General features: G+C 43.7%; 3 protein-coding genes across 14 annotated transcripts in view; 2 read left to right on the top strand and 1 right to left on the bottom strand.

Moving 5' to 3' along the window:
• DHX32 (DEAH-box helicase 32 (putative)) overlaps positions 1-4,708 on the top strand; it is a 60,104-nt gene extending 55,396 nt beyond the window's left edge. For all 4 annotated transcript variants that reach the window (XM_058435900.1, XM_032175333.2, XM_058435901.1 and 1 more), the window contains 4 exons: positions 201-350; positions 2,008-2,195; positions 2,825-3,006; positions 4,358-4,708. In XM_058435900.1, coding sequence (XP_058291883.1) covers positions 201-350; positions 2,008-2,195; positions 2,825-3,006; positions 4,358-4,529 — 692 coding nt within the window. In that variant the 3' untranslated portion in view covers positions 4,530-4,708. The remainder of the gene's footprint in view (positions 1-200; positions 351-2,007; positions 2,196-2,824; positions 3,007-4,357) is intronic.
• The window catches only part of BCCIP (BRCA2 and CDKN1A interacting protein), a 29,660-nt gene extending 12,083 nt beyond the window's left edge, over positions 1-17,577 (bottom strand). For 2 of the 6 annotated variants that reach the window (XM_032175360.2, XM_032175352.2), the window contains exons 1-6: positions 17,273-17,476; positions 14,332-14,406; positions 13,330-13,410; positions 10,322-10,411; positions 9,367-9,554; positions 7,058-7,232 (exon numbers count right to left, since the gene is read on the bottom strand). In XM_032175360.2, coding sequence (XP_032031251.2) covers positions 7,058-7,232; positions 9,367-9,554; positions 10,322-10,411; positions 13,330-13,410; positions 14,332-14,406; positions 17,273-17,437 — 774 coding nt within the window. In that variant the 5' untranslated portion in view covers positions 17,438-17,476. Of the gene's footprint in view, positions 1-4,664; positions 5,113-5,708; positions 5,716-7,057; positions 7,233-9,366; positions 9,555-10,321; positions 10,412-13,329; positions 13,411-14,331; positions 14,407-17,272 lie in introns of those variants that run through there. The other 4 variants (XM_032175370.2, XM_058435904.1, XM_032175343.2 and 1 more) reach the window with 4 other exon arrangements.
• Positions 17,578-17,623: 46 nt separating this feature from the next.
• The window catches only part of UROS (uroporphyrinogen III synthase), a 38,517-nt gene continuing 37,491 nt past the window's right edge, over positions 17,624-18,649 (top strand). The window contains exon 1 of one of the 4 annotated variants that reach the window (XM_032175407.2): positions 17,624-18,009. The gene's annotated coding sequence lies outside the window, so the exon portion shown is untranslated. The remainder of the gene's footprint in view (positions 18,010-18,649) is intronic. The other 3 variants (XM_032175401.2, XM_032175391.2, XM_032175382.2) reach the window with 3 other exon arrangements.

An 18,649-nucleotide genomic window follows, 5' to 3' on the forward strand; every position in this document is an offset into this window, starting at 1 on the left:
ACACACACAAAAGGAGAGGGAGGATTAAGATGACTCACTCGAAATTTCTGGGATTTCTAAGTAAACAAGGATAACATATTTATTCAGAGAACCAAGACAGGAGCCATGCCACTAACAGTCGTGACCCCTCCCCTCTGCATGTTAGGCTAAAATAAAATGTCTTCGTTATTGCTAACCATGTGACCTTTTTCATTTTAAAGCTCCAAATTGCTTTTCACATGTGCCACATGGAGCAGAAGAGGTTGCCTTGACTTGTTGGAAGACATTTTTACATCCTGAAGGAGATCACTTTACCCTCATCAGCATTTACAAGGCCTACCAAGACACAACTCTGAATTCTAGCAGTGAGTGTAAGTGAATGCTTAGAAACTACCTATTAATTCCACCTTCCTTTCCCCAGATAAGTCTGAGTCCTTATTAGTTATTCATCAAACATTCTTCTCTAGCCCTACTAGCCACTTGAATGCAATGGCACTTGAGGCCCTAAACACACCCACAGGCGTCTGCAAAGCGGGAGATGCTCAGTCTGCCTGCTCCCACGGAGCTCTGGTGTGCCACCATGGCGGGCCTGTACTTCCAGAGCTCCAGGACTCCACTCAGCCAGCCTTCAGAGCAAGCTTGCTTGGGGCATGGTGACGGGGGACACAGACTCATACATGGATCTTCGGAGGAAGACAAGGAACAGCCATCTCGACATGCCCACTGTGTCAGAGTTGTGCTGTGCACCTTCCGTATCCTGGCACATTCACCACGTGCATGCAGAGAGGCTGCAGAGCTCCAGATACTGGTGCAGAATAGGCTGGGGTGCTGAGGGGAGGCTGCAGAGTTGCCGACGCAGCTTGGTAGAGGAGAGCAGAGAGTGTCGAGAGAAGAGAATGGTGCATGTCAAAGCACAACCACAAAGTCCTTTGTATGCCTGAAGGGCAGTGGGTAGATTACCTGTCACAGGAAGGTACCAGAAGTCAACTGGAAGCTATGCAGACACAAACAAGAGGAGGGCAAACAGGGCAAAGCAGCGTGGCAGAGGCTAGAGCCACCCATGAAGGGCAGCCAGTGAGGTCCCTCTCTGAAATTTTCCATGATGCATCTTTTACCTCCTTTGCTCTGAAAGATGGTGGGAAAATATGTGAAGTAGTGTGAAAAATATGACAGCAATTTGAAAGACAGTAGAACTGTATAAAGAACAGGGAGTTAGTGTTTAAAAGCTGAGAAGAAAAAGTTGTCAGTGGAGCCAGAAGGTACACAGGAATTTGGTGGCCTCTTTTGAGGGCATGCTGAATGGGTGACACCCACTAAGTACGTGCTCTGGTTGCTCTGAGCGGCATGAGTGGACAGGGCAGGGTAAGTGAGGGTCTTCTGTCCATGGTGCCATGGCCATGTACATTCCCAGGTCCATCTTAAGTAATTACAGGTGGCCAGAAAGACTAACTTCAAACTCACCCACATGCCTGTATTTTAATATAAAAGTTACAGCTAAGGTAGATAGATGAGCTTAACTGTAACATAATTAAGTCCCAAATCAACCTGGTAGTAATCCTTTTCTTATCATTAAATAAAATAGGAGATATTTTCATAGATCAGAGGAATTTATACTGTGGGTTTTTTTCTGCCTAGTTTGATTAAATGGGGCCACATACATCCTTGCTGTATGCATAGAGACAAAATAGAGATCTTACAAAATCCTCTCTGGCCTTTATGAGCCACGGGTTAGTTAAATACATCTTCAGCCACCACTAGGAACAGTTTCCACAGTTGGCTGGGATCACAGAACCCCAGCAGGTGGCATGGGGCTGTCAGTGGCACCATCTCCCTTCCTGGTAGTGCCCTGACAGCCGACCTTGCAGCCACCAGAAATCCTTGTCCTTGCTGCCTTCCTGCCACTCACCTATGTGGCCTCCTTTGTAGCAGAGGAGAGCACAGGGCTTAAAGATGGCAACTGCCTGGCCTGGGCTCTTTAGAGCTTCTGACAAATCATTTCTGAATAGCCTTGTGTTCTTTCCCTCCTAGACTGTGTTGAAAAGTGGTGTCATGATTACTTCCTCAATTGTTCAGCACTCAGAATGGCAGATGTTATTCGAGCTGAACTCTTAGAAATTATCAAGCGAATCGAGCTTCCCTATGCAGAACCTGCTTTTGGCTCCAAGGAAAACACTCTAAACATAAAGAAAGCTCTTCTGTCCGGTTACTTTATGCAGGTGAGAAGGGGTGGGGTCACCTCGGCATAGGCTTCCCTGAATTGCACATATTCAGGACATGCTGCCAACAATGGCTCACTTAGCATGATGATTTTGACATTAAGTAAAACTAAAAATCCATGTTGTTATTAAAGATTTGGTACTTAAATATCCTTCCCCTCAAGGGAATAAAGGGCCAAGGCAGAATATGTAGTCTTAATGGAGAAAAATGACATTTCAGTATGGATTTCCTCATCTGTAAAGTAAGGTTCCTACATCACAGGGTCATTGTGTGCCACACACCAAGTGTAAAGCACTTGGCATTGGAGTGTATGGGCACTATGGGCATTGGAGCCCACAGTATGGTGGGTAGCGTGCTGTTTCATCTCATGGCCAAAACATTAACCTCACAGCTGCAGTTTTAGCAGTGCCCTGCTGTTGCTGAAGTTAATTAATATCACTGTCTCAAAGTTTTAGGCAAAACATGCTTATGGCTTATTTTCTACATGTGAAAATAGGAAACATGAGTGGCAAATTTTAGTTTTAACTATCCCGTATAACATACTTTGGTATTTTTTTCAACAAACATTTTTGTATAATGATCTCCGTATTAATACAAAATCTTTTTTCTTTAAAACTCTGCCTTTCAGATTGCTCGGGATGTTGATGGATCAGGTAACTACTTAATGCTGACACATAAGCAGGTTGCTCAGCTGCATCCCCTGTCTGGTTACTCAATCACCAAGAAGATGCCAGAGTGGGTCCTCTTCCATAAATTCAGCATTTCTGAGAACAACTACATCAGGATTACCTCAGAAATCTCTCCTGAACTGTAAGTTTAATGGAGAAGAAAGGGTTGTATTTTTTTTCTTAATTCATACCTATAGAGTAGATGACAAATTTGGCTTTTATTCTTAGTTCTAAAGTTTATACTGATGCAATCTTAATTTATGTTGAGAGTACCTACTAAGGGCAGGCCTCTGTGGATGATACCTAAGAAATGTCCCTGCCTGTTAGGAGATTACAGCATACAAAAGACAGTGTAGAAATAAAAACAAAGACCATGTGTCTTTAAGAGGAACAGAATGCTAGAGAAATGCACTGTATGCAGGTGCATTGACCTTGAGAGGAATGAGCTTAGCCATCTTTCAAGAGCCACTGCAGTTGGAGCTGTTGGGGAAGAGGAAGGACGGGAGGTTGAAGAGAGAGGCAGGCACCAGAAGGTATAAAGCTTTATGGGCCACATAGTTTACATTCTATCCAAGTGCCGTACACAGCAATTGGAGCATTTTAAGCAAGAGTAGCATCTTCTCGATATAGTTTTAAGGATCACTGTAGCTGGCCAGGCACCTTGGGAGGCCAAGGCAGGAGGATGGCTTGAACCCAAGAGTTCAAGACCAGCCCTGGCAACATAGCAAGACCCCGTCTCTACAAAATAAAAAAATTAGCCGGGTATGGTGGCACGCGCCTATAGTCCTAGCTACTTGAGATCCTGCAGCAGAGGATCGCTTGAGCCCAGGAGGTCAAGGCTGCAGTGAGGTATTGTCACACCACTGCCCACCAGCCTGGGAGACAGACCAAGACCCTGTCTAAAAAGAAAAAAGGAAAAATAACTGGCTGTTACATGAATGGAAAGGAGGGGCAATGGCGAGAGTGAGACTACTCCGCTAGTCTTTGAGAGGCCACTACAGAGTCTGGATCCATTTTGAAGGTTCCCCTACTCTTCCAGCAAGTAGTGTTCAAGGCAGCAACCAAGAGTGACTCACAGGCATCTGGCTTACGTAGCTGGATGCGGAGTGGTACTAGTTAAAATGAGAAAGAAGCAAAGATACCCCCTCTATCCCCTACCCAAAGCTCTCCTAACCATACGATCGGTGCCTCTCATATGGTGATGGGCCTTAGGGGAAATACTAGTTTCCACTAAAGGTTAGTAGTAGACAGCACTTCCACTGTGTGGCATAACACTAGAGAGGCCACCTTATTCTAGAAATGCAACAGGATTGGCTGCATAAAAACCAGAAAGTATTTATTTTACAAAGTCGGACTGAGATACTGAGGAGTTCAAATTAAATACTGGTTCTACAGGTAGATTATCCAGGGATGGGAAGTGCCCAGACATAATGTTGGGTGTCTCTCACCACGTTCCCCACTCAAAATCTAATCTTTTTGTTTTAAACAAACAGATTTATGCAACTGGTACCACAATACTATTTCAGTAATCTGCCTCCTAGTGAAAGTAAAGATATTCTACAGCAAGTAATGGATCACCTATCCCCTATGTCAACAATGAATAAGGAACAGAAAATGTGTGAGACATGCCCTGAAACTGCTGAACAGAGATGCACTCTCCAGTGACTCCTCAGCAAACACAAGGTGCAGTAGGGTCCCAAAGGTAGCTGGATGGCTGAACTGCTGGAGATGGGAGAGACGTGACATGAAGACGGATTTCACACCCACAGGACAGTCTTGAAGAAAATAACACTGTGTATATTATTTTAAAATAAAAAATAGAAGTTTTTATTGAGTTCTTTAAATTACTACTTCACGTTTTTCTTCTTCTTGGAAAAGTTTTTAAATCAACCACTCATAATTTGACCAAAATTTTAAAAAACTGGTATTTTGCAAATGTGTCACAGACACATGGGACAGAACCCCACTTTTTGTAGAGGACCTTAATCTGAATAAAGTCTGAGTTTTTCAGTAAATCTCCACTGAGTTTTCTGGTAATTTTACAGAAACAAGCCCATCACTGTCCATTGGAAATGGGTTAGACAGATAGATATTCTTTCAGTTTATCCATGATTTCGTTTATCTTGTCGCCTGGAATTAACATCACCGTTCGCAAGGGCGTCATTGGTACGTCATCAAAAGACCATTTGCCTCCCAGACAAGTGTCGCTCTCCTCCTGCACTGAGTAGTTGAACTTCAGAATTGCCTTCTAAAACAAATAAGTAACCATGAATTAAAAATCGGGACAACCCAAAGACAAAACCCATTTAATCTATGGCAAAGAATATTACGTTTGGCATATGCTTAAATAAGAATGAGAGCTAAAAAGAAGCAAAACTCAGAATTTAAAAAGTTCAAATGGGACATTCAGGCAGAAGTTATAAAACACAAACCAAGCAGATTTTAAACCCACATGAGGAACAGGGATAGAGGCGTGCAATTTCTAAGAGGTGAACAAGCAGCTAAGTGATATTTTCATTTAATTGTCAAAATAATCTTGTGATACATAATGAAATTAAGACTCGTAAAATTTGGTATTTAACAAGAACTGGTCTTCAAACACTCTTTTCTCACTTTCTCAGCTGCTTCCTTAGCATCAGGCTTTTGCGTGAAGACAGAGTAAATCTGCATAACCCGCCATCTTAAAACACCCATACATACTCCCCCCAAATGGTCAACCTGAGGTGCTGAAGCATATGGTTTTTTTTGTTTGTTTGTTTTTGAGACAGTCTCGCTCTGTCACCCAGGCTGGAGTGCAGTGGTGTGATCTCAGCTCACTGCAAGCTCTGCCTCCCAGGTTTACACCATTCTCCTGCCTCAGCCTCCCAGGTAGCTGGGACTACAGGTGCCCACCATCGTGCCTGGCTAATCTTTTGTATTTTTAGTAAAGACAGGGTTTCACTGTGTTAGCCAGGATGGTCTGATCTCCTGACCTCGTGATCCACCCGTCTCGGGCTCCCAAAGTGCTGGGATTACAGGCGTGAGCCACCGCGCCCCGCCTATGTTTTTAAAAAATCATGTTTACCATTTACTTCCTGGAAAAGAAGGGCACAGCTAAATTTGTAGTGCTTTAGTCTTCTGTAGGAGTCTTAAAAGTGGTAAGTAGTATCATCCAATTCAAGAAAATATGTTCCCCTCAGAGATACACTTCAAGATTTGTTTTGTTTTTTGAGACAGAGTCTTGCTCTGTCGCCCAGGCGGGAGTGCGGTGGCGCGATCTCGACTCACTGCAAGCTCCGCCTCCCGGGTTCACGCCATTCTCCTGCCTCAGCCTCCCAAGTAGCTGAGACTACAGGTGCCCGCCACCATGCCCAGCTAATTGTTTGTATTTTAGTAGAGACGGGGTTTCGGGGTGGGGCAATCTCGGTCATGCAGCCTCTGCTCCAGTTCAACAATTCTCCTGCCTTACCTCCGAGTATTGGTTACAGGAATTTTTTTTTGTATTTTTAGTAGAGATGGGGTTTCTCCATGTTGGCCAGGCTGGTCTTGAATTCCTGGCCTCAGGTGATCTGCCCGCCTCAGCTCCCCAAGGTGCTGGGATTACAGGTGTGTGCCACCGCACCTGGCCCACTTCAAGATTTTTCAGAGGAAGAGAGGGTGAGTAAGAATATTCTCTGGTATATGGCTGTCCATCACAGTACAAGCTACCTTTATAGGAAAAAAATGCTGGAGAAATCCCACCAGCAGGATGACATCCACGACTAAGGACACAGAGCAGCAGGGGTGCCCGAGCTTCCACACTGACCAGCTGTGTGATCGTGTGATCGCAGGTAATTTCCCTCATTTCCCTATGCCTTAAAGTCCACATCTGTAAACCCCAGGCTAATGTCTACCTCTCCGCATGGTTTTAGAAGGAAAGATTTCACAAGAAGCATATTATAAATGCCTAATCATTCTTAACAGGTTAATCGCTTTTCTCCTCCTCCTCCTCACGCTCATAACCACAGTGCAGGCAAGGAGGCTGGTGCCTAGCCTCTTGAGTACCTACTATGCGCCTGGCACTATGTTAGCTGCTAGGTCCTGTTGGGAAACAGAAAAACAGAGTGGCCATGCTTGAAAGACTTGGACATAAAGTGGGAGAACAATAAATCTTGATAAATCATTTTCAAGAAAATCCTTATTTACATCTAAACAAATAAGCAGGATAGTCTTACCTCATAGAAAAATTCTTCCTCTGCATTTGCAAACATTAACGCAGCTTTCTTTTTGTTGCTAGGTTTCTTTTTGGAATTGTTTTTTCCTGCTTCCATAAATGTCTTACTAATCAGAAGGTAAAAGTAGCACTTCCCACATGGCTTATTGGTTCTGTGTGCCTCCGCCAGTTCTTTCCTGCAAGGCACACACACAACGTTTGTTTACCTGCTGGGTCAAGTGAAATCCATCAACAAACCAGAGCATAGAAAACCTGGTGAGGCATCTTCAGTGGGTTCTGCTGTGATGCAGGCATTCAATCTGAACACTTAGTCTACAGGAATGATTTTTATTTACATAATCAGTTGCATTTTAGATTACTACTTTTTATAATACTACGATACATCTCTCAGATTATGCTGATTTGTGGATATATAGCAACTAACAGATCAGATGAGTCTCAAATTCACTCAGTGTATCACTGCTCTGCCTGTGCAGAAGTTAAAAATATATACGAATCTGAATTTTTGAAGTTTTTAAAGCAGTGAACATTTAACTGAAACACACAAAGGTATATAACCACAACCAATGTCACCACAGCCTGTGACTACTACTACAGTCTCTAATTGCTAGAGTCTGGAACTAACTTCTGACATACTGCAGAACTGCATAAACACATACCCTAAATTCTAGCAATGGAATGGCAACAAAGCCTTAATGTTTCTTCTTTCTGAAAATTAAACATAGCCTTGTGCATCTGGATACCCTTGAACAAAAGAAGAAACTCAGAACCGTCCTCTTCAGCTTTCCTTTTTTCTTTTTTTCATTTGGAGACAAAATCTCACTCTGTTGCCCAGGCTGTAGAGTACAATGGCACAATCTCGGCTCACTGCAACCTCTGCCTGCCAGGTTCACACGATTGTCGTGCCTAAGCCTCCCCAGTAGCTGGGATTACAGGTCTGCACCACCATACCCGGCTAATTTTTTGTGGGTGTATTTTTAGTAGAATTGGGGTTTCGCCATGTTGGCCAGGCTGGTCTCAAACTCCTAGCCTCAAGTGATCTGCCAGCTTTGGCCTCCCAAAGTGTTGGAATTACAGGTGTGAGCCACCACACCTGGCCCTTTTTTAAAAAAAAAAAAAAAAAAAAGGGTCTTGCAATTTTGCCCAGGCTGGAGTACAGTGGCTATTCACAGGCACAATCATAGTATACTGCAGCTTGGAACTCCTAGCCTCAAGCATTCCACCTGCCTCAGCCTCCTCAGAGCTGGGACTACAGGCATGCACTACTGCGCTTGGCTCACTTCAGCTTTAACAGGACTAGGAGAAAGCAAATCACCCTCCTATAAAACCAAATAAATGTGAGCTCCAGCTGATCAGAAAAAAAGAAAACCAAAAAAACCAAAAACCACTTAAGGCACCAGAAGCACAATCTGAGCTACAGCTGAGAGAGCAGGCAGCAGGAGATAAGCACCGAATCCCTAGGAAAAAACAGCAAACCTAAAGGTTTCCAGAGTAGAGTTGCATTCCTACAGCTATTTAAAGGAAAACCACAACGCAAGGGCTATGACCTCTGAGAAAGAATATTCTATAAAGAACCTGTCTAGGCCAAGTGCTGTGACTGACACCTGTAATCCCAACACTGGGAGGCCGAGGCGGGAAGATCGCTTTAGCCTAGGAGTTCAAGACCAGCTTGGGCAATGTAGCAAGACCCTGTCTCTACCGAAAAAAAAAAAAAAATTAAATAGATAGAAATAAATAAGAGAATCTGCCTATATTTTGCCCTCTACTGCAAAGCACAGGCAATACAATTCTTAGTACACTCAGGTTGCTAGATTTCACAGTTACATTTGAAATATTTTTGTAAACTTAAAACTCCTGGATTAAAAAATAGAATAACAAAAACCCTGAAAAGCTAGCCACAGTATCAGGACTATGGTTTCATTAGTTATGAAACATACCAACAGAATTTGGGAACTTTGCCAGTTTTGTTATTGTTGTAATTGTTCATTATTTTATTCATGTTGCAGAGAGCTATCTGTGAAGGTGAAAAACTTCAATCAAATGGGGATGAAAAGTCTATATGAAATTATCTCCTTATATATCACTTAAATCTTCAGTTTAAATTTCATGATTATTGTCACAAACTCTTCAAAAAGCCAGTTGTTAATAATGTATGCACTTCACAAGATGTTTCTTCCACTCCCCTCACACTCAACCCACTTAAACCAAGGACAGAACTCTTTCTATACCTACATATTCTACTTAAATGACATTTCTGAATCTATTTCAAAAAAAATTACTGTTCAAAAATATTTTCCCAGAGTCTCTTACTGAAGCTGCTGGTACATGGGCAGAGCGATCTGTGGAGGGATATTAATGAATCTTTCACTTAGGAGGAGGCCCACAGGCTTGGTGGTGTCATTTAAAAACTTGTCCAGCTGTTCAACCATGCTCTTTTCACAGTTCTTCTCACAGAAGCTTAGAATCAACTCTTGAATTTGTTCAGCACACTGGGTACCCTAGAAAGCAAAGAGAAAGCTTGTTTCCATTACAAGCCATCACATAGAGGAGAAAACCTGAAAGTAAAAGCTATCACTTTTCATCTTACGGCTAAGGGCAGTTTCCTGCCATAGCCTTAACGTCTTGTATGTCTTCAGTGTTGACTGCTTAAGCATTTCTCAAAAGTAAATACACTGGTTATTTACCATCCCATGATCAGTGGTAAGAGAGTCGTAATTAACATTCAGACACACTGGAATGGCAACTCTAGTCCATCTCGTAAAGATAGATGGAAGTAACTGGAAAGTTTATTTCAAAATTAAAGACCAAGTGTAGCCTGCATCTTATTCTGAGGAGGGTAAGCAGCTGGTTTACTTTTTATTACAACTCATCAGAGAATCAATAAAAAGAGATGAATCAAAACAAAATAAAATGTCAGTAAGTGCCCTCAATATTGAGGCAGCAAAGCCTGAGAATATCCCCACTACACAAGTAGCAAAGATAACAGCTGGAGAGACACAGCACAAACAGCTCCTGCATCAGTACCAACATCAAGACTGCAAAGCCAGATGATTCCCTAAACCACAGGGAGTAAACAACTTTAACTGGGTACAGACCCAACACCACCACCTTCATATTGAAAAAGGATTACAATAAGATTTCACAAGAGCAGTTATCCCTATAGTTAATATCATTGTTTAACATAAAAGACATTTTCACCATGCATTAAATAAAAGTGGTTTTGGCCTAAGAAATAACCATTCAGATGCCATCCAGTGAAACCAACCTTTCTTTCAGTTAAATTTAAAAGGCTTATGAAACCAAAAATCTCATCTTCATCCACATCATCATCGCTGTCTTCTGAAACATCCGTTTGCTATTTTAAAAGAAAAAATATTTAAATGTTATATTTAGTATAATACCAAGAGTATAATACCAAGTCTTGGGATGTAGGCCTCATTTATCTTTTCACTTTTCAAAAGCAAAACTTTGTTTTACCACCGCCATCTTAGAAAGCATTACATTTTAGATACTGTCACAGTTTTACCACCATCATCTTGGAAAGCATTGTATCTTAAATACTGTGTGACCTTGTTCATTTAACTTTACCTCCCTTGACTCTGTTCCTCTTGTCAGATTCTGGACAGATTGAAATTTCTTATACTAGATTCTTAAGTCATTTTCTTTTATCAGATTCTCAATATAATACAAATCCAGAAGAGATAAACCTCATGAAATAAAGCATTTTCATTTGTTTTCTGCACAATTTGGCTGGAGCCAAGCCTTGCTTCTCTGCTGGCCCACAGCATTGTTTCATCTAAAACTCATGAGTTTCCAGAACACTTGTCATTCTTGACCATTAGTGAAGCTGGGCAATGCTTGAGGGCCACTTACACCCACCACACTGGCAAGAAAGAAGGGGAAAAAAGAGAACCCCCCTGCCCTTTGTTCTATGATCCTAGGGACTGGCTCCACTGAACACTCTGGGTAGTCCCTTTACTAAGAACAAGAAGTCTCTATCCTCAGGACACCTCAAGTGTCTCTGGAGAATCCCAAGAAGCCACAGTTACAACTGCAGAGCTATTGATGTGATTATCCATTTAAAGGGTGAATCCTGCCATTAGATAATAACCTCTTTCGAGAATAAAAAAAACTGCCTCTCCTCCATATCCATTAGGTCTTCTAAGACACGAATCAGCTAGAGATCACATTTATTTGATGAAAGAGCAGGTGGTCTGCTTTTTCCCCATTGCCCTAATAAAAGGAAGGCTCCATAGGTTTAATTTCTCATTTTCTTTATATTGAGTGCCATAAAGTTACTAATATTGTCAGAAGCCTTGAAAAGTGTACACTGTATTTAGTAACAAGTATGTTGGTGACCCTATCACTCAGTGTCCGACTTTTAGTGGTGTAAAAGTCAGATAAGAGTGTCTAAAAAATGAATAGGAGGACAGGAAGTAGAAACCATGACTTAAGATTACTTTTCAAGAATTTTGGCTCTGAAGGTGATGTACTTAGAGTGGAACATTAGACTGAATGGAGCTTTTGTTTGTTGTGTTTTTCACAACAGGCTAGGGAACAGGTGCTAGGAACAGGAAAAAGACATCAACAGTGACAGCTACACATATGTAGCACATGTCAGTTGCCAGACACTGTACTAAGCAGTCAGCAATTCATTTTGTTTACCCATGCACTCTACAAGATCGGTGCTAGTACCATCCTCATTTTCAGAGACAGAAATGGAAACAGATTAAGGTACTGTGGCAGACTGTATCTTTCACAGATGGCCCCAATGGATCTCTTCTTGGACATGCTCTTCTGACAAAGTGCCCTAGATACTTTTCTCATGGAGTGGTGGGATCAGTGTGCCCTCCCCCTAGGTAGAAATCTGTATCTGTAGTGACTAAGCAAATGGTGGAAATGGCACTATATCACTTCTGCCTGCTTTTGGGCAGCTTGCTCTTGGAAGCAAACCAATGTGTGACGAGGCCCACATGGAGAAGAACTAAGGCCCCTGGTCCAGAGTCCCAGCTAAGCTCCCGACAGACAATCAGGGCTAACTTGCCAGTCATGTGAGTAAGCCATCTTGAAAGGGAATCCTCCAGCCCCTAGTCAAGCCTCCTCAGCTAACATGATGGAGCAGGAGCACAGATGAGTTGTGCCCACTGAGCTCTGTCCAAACTGCAGATCCACGAGCCAAATAAATGACTATTGCTATTTTACGACACTAAGCTATGGGGTGGTTTGTTATACAAACAACAGATAACCCAAAGAACCACCAGATGATAAGCAGCAGAGCCAGGGTCCAAACCAGTCCTTATTTTGTTGAGCTTTCTACAACATCTATCCGATAAGGATGACCATCCCCTCCTCCTTCAAATGTTCTCTTTCTTGCCGTGTATGACATCACTGCACTATTGTTTCTTCTACTTCTCCTGTCATCCCTTTTAATCTCCTTTGCTGGCTCTGCCACTTATATTACTCATCCAAGTATTCTTGGTATTACTAATACGTGTCTGTCCCTTCCCTCCCTGTGCAATCTCAATCACTTCTAGGACTTCAGTAACATTTACGACCAACTCCCAAGTCTCCAGGGCTCCACCTGCTACCCGGTATCTCCCAGGTAACTCAAACTCAAAATGTACAAATCCAAACTCATGTTCCCCCTCCTAACCTGACCTTCCTCCACGCTTGTCACCCTGTTTGCTCAAGCTAGAAACCTGGAAGTCATCCTTGACTCCTTTTCCTCTCACTTTCAGACCCAATCAGGGACTAAACCTCATCATATTTCATCTCCCAAATATTTTCTAAATGAGCCCACTTCTCTCCCTCTCCATTGCCACCACCTGGACTACTGCATTTAATAAGCTTGGATTTCTGTAATGACTTCTGATCAGTCTCCCTTCCTCCAGTAATACTGTTTCCAATTTGAGCTAAACAGAATAAAGAACTTTTTTTTTTTTTCCAGATATAGGGTCTTGCTGTGTTGCCAGGATAGAGTGCAGCGGCACAAAGCTCACCACGGCCTTCAACTTCTTGGCTCAAGAGATCCTCCTACCTCAGCCACCTGGGTAAAAAGACTACAGGCATGTGCCACTATGCCCGGCTAATTTTTTGTTATTTTTTGTAGAGACAGAGTATTGCTATGTTGCCCAGGATAGTCTTGAACTCTTGGCCTCAAGCAATCCTCCCACCTTTGCTTCCCAAAGTGCTGGGATTACAAGCATGGTGATGCCCAGCATGAACAGAATAAAGAACTCATTTAATCAGAATAAACACAATTATCCTGCTTACCTTAATCACACTCCCAATATGGTTCTGTTGAATTAAGAGATCTGTTAGTTCTGCAGTGTTCACAGGAGACTTTAGAAAAAGCTAAAAGGAGGAAAAAATTATTTTAAATTAAGATCAAAGCATGATTTCTAATAACTTCAAATCCTATATTCAAATACAAACAATGAAATTTCTGTGACTTAAGAAGATGATCTAGAAAAGCAATCCCAAGAGGGAAAGAAAAGCCCAGGAGAGTCAAAGAAGCTAAAGATTAGGAAACTTCAGAAAAGAAGCAGTCAGTGGTAATAGCAGTCAGTGGTAATATAGAAGTAATGGGGGAGAAAAAAGGGAGAAACGAGAGAGGATAAACATAAGGCCAAAGAATTTGGTGAAAAGGAAGGTAGAGCTATAAAGGTTAAAGAACCAAAGTCATATTATATGAGTAAAATAAGAAGCAGCAGCAAGCATTAATTTTATAGCACCAAACAGCATAGTTACATGACTGTTACATAAGAATTGTGAATTTAAAAAATAAATAAATAAATAAATAACTCAACTAATTAGCAGATGAAAGGAAATAATTCTTCCTTCCAGGCAAGGTGGAGAGGATAGAAATGGAAATTCTAAAAAGATGAATTTGAGAGAGCCTGTATTGAATGACCTGAATTTTCTTTTCTTTTTTTTTAGAGACAGAGGCTCAGTCTGTTGCCCAGACTGGAGCTCAATGGTACATTCATAGCTGCAGCCTTGAGCTCCTAGACTCAAGTAATCCTCCAGCCTCAGCCTCCTGAGGAGTTAGGACTAAAGGTGTGTGCTACCACAGTTGGCTAATTTTTTATTTTTTTGTAGAGACAGGTTCTCATTATGTTGCCCAGGCTGGTCTCAAACTCCTGGGCTCAAGCGATCCTCTCACCTCGGCCTTCCAAAATGCTGAGATTATAGGCATGAGGCATGAACCACTGCACCCGACCCCTGATTTTTCTTAAAAGAGGAAATTTATGCATAATAAATAAAAGACAATACCTGCTGCAGTAATTTCTTAATTCCATCATAATCATTATCTGATAGGGAATAAGCTTCAAATTCAATATTCACTTCCTGTAAATAACACACAAAATAGTTGTTACCAGAAAAACTACAAACATCTAGACTTTGAAATAGGCAAACATTGCCAAGATTGCCATCTGTAGAGAATACAAAGCACCTTCACACTATTTCTTCAGGTGACACAAAAGCCTGAGAAAACAAAACACTCAGAGTAACCTAGTTTAAATGCTGAGAAAGTCCGGTTCAAATAAACCAGACATGGCAGCCACAAAGGAGAAATTATTTTCCTGACTGCAAAAAGGGTGGGCAAAAATCAAAATCACTTCAAAAGTCCCTGGAATTGCCTACAGCTTGACTTAGCCCATGAATTTGAGGTTACACTTCATTTGCTTAGCAAATATTTATTAAGTACCAATCCAGGTACCAAGCACTGTGCCAGACACTCAAGATGAAAAGGTTAGTAAGGCAGATACAAATGATCCTGCTCTCGTGCAGCTTACGATTTAGGAAGGAATATAGACATTAAGGAAATATTCGTGGAAATAAATGTAAGTGCTATAAAACAAAGGTACTCAGTGCTGTAACAACTTAAAAAATAAAAAGTCAGTCAGAAAAGCCTTCCTTGAAGTGACACTTGAGCAAGGAACCGAGAAACAGCAAAGAGAGTTCCTGGTACAGGAAACAGCACAAACTAAGGCCCTAAGGCAGATGGAAATATGATGAGTACAAGGGACTAGAAGAATGAATGTGTAGCTGGGCTCCCTGATCTCTATCTGCAAGACAACAGAATCTAGGAGAAGACAGCACTAAAATACCAAAAACAAAACCTAGTTGCTTTTAAACACTAACAAGATCAGTCCTTGAGGACCCTAAATCATACCTTGATAAGTGACATAATGAACCTGGGGCGCTGATGAAATAATATATCTAGAGGCACTTCAGGTTTTAACGGTTTCGGAATTTAGGTCTTAGCTGAGGGACATCACAGAGGAAATCAGACCTCCTTTTACCTTGCCACCCTGACTATGTATATATTTAAGGCTTCCTTAATTGTAAACGTGCAAGGTCTGGAATTGCTTAGAGCAATTCCAGCTCCAATTTGGACTCTTTAAGTCCAGCTTTGCAGACTTCAAATGCTAACTTCGCCAGATTATGTGAGCAGCAAAACACAAGGGGTCGGGTGGGAGTGTTCCAAACAGGATCAAACTAAACCAAATAACAAACTCATTATTCAGGACTTAAACTTATTCCTTAGATATAAATACATTCTGTAAATAATGCTCATCTAGTGTTTTTTTCTTTGTCTAGATAGACGTCTCGGACCTCTGTCCCAGACTATTGTGGCACCACCAGGGAAATGGGCAGCAAATGGATTATCTGTCCAACACCCTTTTCCTGGGTATGGGCTCATCTCCACATGGCTACAGCAGGAACAGTCATGTTTGTAGAAAAGAGCCCTGTCCCCTTATTCCCAGGTGATTTAGAATTAAGACTGTGGTGGTGTGATAGATTTCCCATGTTAACACAAGAAGCATTGATTTCTATAATCCAAAAGTAATAAAACAGCCAGTCAAAGTTCTAAGTGAAAAATGGTGAGATGGCATTCAAGGCATAGAGCCAAGGTAAAGATTTGTAAGGGAATATTGATCACATACCCACATGTCACCCCTAATCCTGCATCCATGCTTCTCTCCATGCTCCCCTCCATGCTCATCATGACTCATGATTACCTCTCTGATTTTATTTCCTATCACTCTCTCTGCCTTATTCTGATCCAGCCATCCAGGCTGCCTTTCTGTCCCTCAATTGTGAGGACTCTTGATTTTCTTGTAAATGAACTAGAAAGCCAATGCAGCATTCTGAGCAGAGGCGTGAGATCAGACCTATAAGATCTCTCTGACTGTAAGTGGAGTATAGACTGAATGTAGGGAAACAAAAATGGAGAAAAGCAGGCCGGTTAAAAGCTGTTATATTAAATAGTAGTCCAGGCAAGAGATGATGGAGGTGTGGACTACGATGGTCTCAGAATCGGTGCTGAGAAATGTCTGGATAACAGGATTTACTGATGGACTGGATATAGGATGAGGAAAGGGAGGAATTAAAGTTAAGCCCCAGGTTTTGGGTTACAGCAGCTGGTGACTTTAGGGGCCATTTATGGAAATGGTGACAGTTAAGAGAGGCGCATGAGTTATTATACAAATTCTGCTTTGGACAAGTTAAGGCTGAGGTATCTATTTAAACATTCAGTAGTCTGAAGGATCATTCAGTCCTAATTGTTTATTAACAAATAATAAGTACCTATATTGCCAGGCACTACGGTAGAACCTATTCTGAAGAAAGGAACCCAGTTCTATGAGCCTATGAAACCAATGATTTACCCATGTCTTGGGTCTGCTGCCCCAGGAGCCAGAAAGTACAGCCTAGCTGAGATCTGAAGAAGGAAGAGGAAACTCTGCAGAATGAAGAAGAGCATTTGAAAAGGCTTCTACGGTAGAACCAGGCAGGAGCCTTCAAGAAACTGACGGCCCCTGTGAGTGCCGCCTGCAGAGTGAAGAGGAGGACAGCTGCTGCCCCGAGGGGAGAGGGTCCCCTCTGCGAGCCCGGGGGTGGCCGATTCAGGATCTGAAGCTTCAGCCTGAGAACTAAAGAGGGCGAGAAGAACACACCTGTTGTGGCAGGCTTTTTCGGGGGGGAAGCGGGTTGGGAGGTTAACCGGACCGGAGTAGGCCTTTAAAAAATAACTACTATGGCTGCAGTGTGTTAAAGACTGAGGAGAAACCTGAGAAAGAACTTATCTCCAGTTTCTCCTCACAGACCCTCAGGGTCAGGCAAGACCCTACACTATTTTTACACAGCCTGGGCTTGCCATAAAGTTTTTCTCAAGTATAAACCAGCTAGGGAAGCGTGTCCTTCTCACCTCGTCAATGACCTCGTCCTCTTCATCCTCTTCCTCGTCACTGTCGTCATCGTCTTCGTCCTCATCCTCGACTTCATCTTCCTCTTCGTCGTCGCGCTGGACTGGGGGGTCCCGCGGCTGCGGAACCCCACTTTCCACGGCCCGCCGCTTGGACCTAGACGCCATGTTGCCGCTCACACTGCGCTTGCGCAGCTTCCCCTTGCCTGACCTTCCGGACCAGCCCATATTAGCCAAGTGGGTGAGGGACTACGAAGAAGCTCGGCGCTGAGTGCACGTCAACCCCGATGCCCCTGCCGGATTCCGCAGCCATGACCCCTTACAGTCACGTCCAGCTTACGGTCCTATCTTGCTTTTTTCTTCCGCTCTCCACCCTCCCTCACTCCTCCCAAAGCTTCCCCTCCCCTTCCCGTAGTGGTTCAACCCATCTAACCTCTCTCCTCACTCCGCGGCCTGGATGTCTGTGCGCCTGTGCGAGCGCCTAGCTGTGCGCGCGGCCACCCACGCGACCCCAGGCTGAGGTGCTTGGTCCTGGGGCCTGGCGCTGGTGGCCGCCGCGGCCCCTCAGGCTGCGTGGGGAGGGGGCCGCCCCCGCGGTTGTCATTGCTCCTGCAGCCTCAGCAGCCTCTTCGCTGGGACTGCCCGACACCGCCCCCCGATTGGGTGCCCGCTGTGTGCCAGGCCCGGTGCTGGGCACGGTCCCGTCTCTTAGCCCAGTCGAGCCTCCCCAGCCCCGCGAGGTAGGTGTCGCCGCCCGCGGTACCGGTACAGACGCCGAGGCCCGCGGGCGTGCAGGGGACCGGCCCAGGGCGGTGTGTGACACAGCGGGGCCAGGGCCCCCAGGCCGCTGCGGACCTGGTCCTGCCCAGCCGGGGAGGTCCGCGGCCCCTACGGCTGCGCCGGTGACGGAAGGCGCCTGCCCAGCCTACCCTCGCCGAGCTTCTGGAGCGCATTTCTGGACCTAAAAGTTTTTTTTAAAGCAGGCACCGCAATTAAAAATGCTGCGGCGGGGGGGGCGGGGGGGGGGGCGCTCGGGGGCCTTGCCAGGTGGCTCACGCCTGTAATCCCAGCACTTAGGGAGGTCGAGGCAGGTGGATCACCAGAGGTCGGGAATTCGAGACCAGCCTGGCCAACATGGCGAAACCTCATCTCTACTAAAAATACAAAAATTAGCCGGGCGTAGTGGCGGACACCTGTAATCCCAGCACTTTGGGAGGCCGAGATGGGTGGATCACTTGAGGTCAGGAGTTCGAGACCAGCCTGCCCAATATGACGAAATACCGTCTCTACTAAAAATACAAAAACTAGCCAGGTGTGGTGGCGCGCACCTGTAGTCCCAGCTACTCAAGAGGCTGAGGCAGGAGAATCGCATGAACCCAG

The sequence above is a fragment of the Hylobates moloch genome, unplaced genomic scaffold (assembly GCF_009828535.3).
Source record: "Hylobates moloch isolate HMO894 unplaced genomic scaffold, HMol_V3 SCAFFOLD_3, whole genome shotgun sequence".
In the NCBI taxonomy this organism is placed as follows: Eukaryota; Metazoa; Chordata; class Mammalia; order Primates; family Hylobatidae; genus Hylobates; species Hylobates moloch.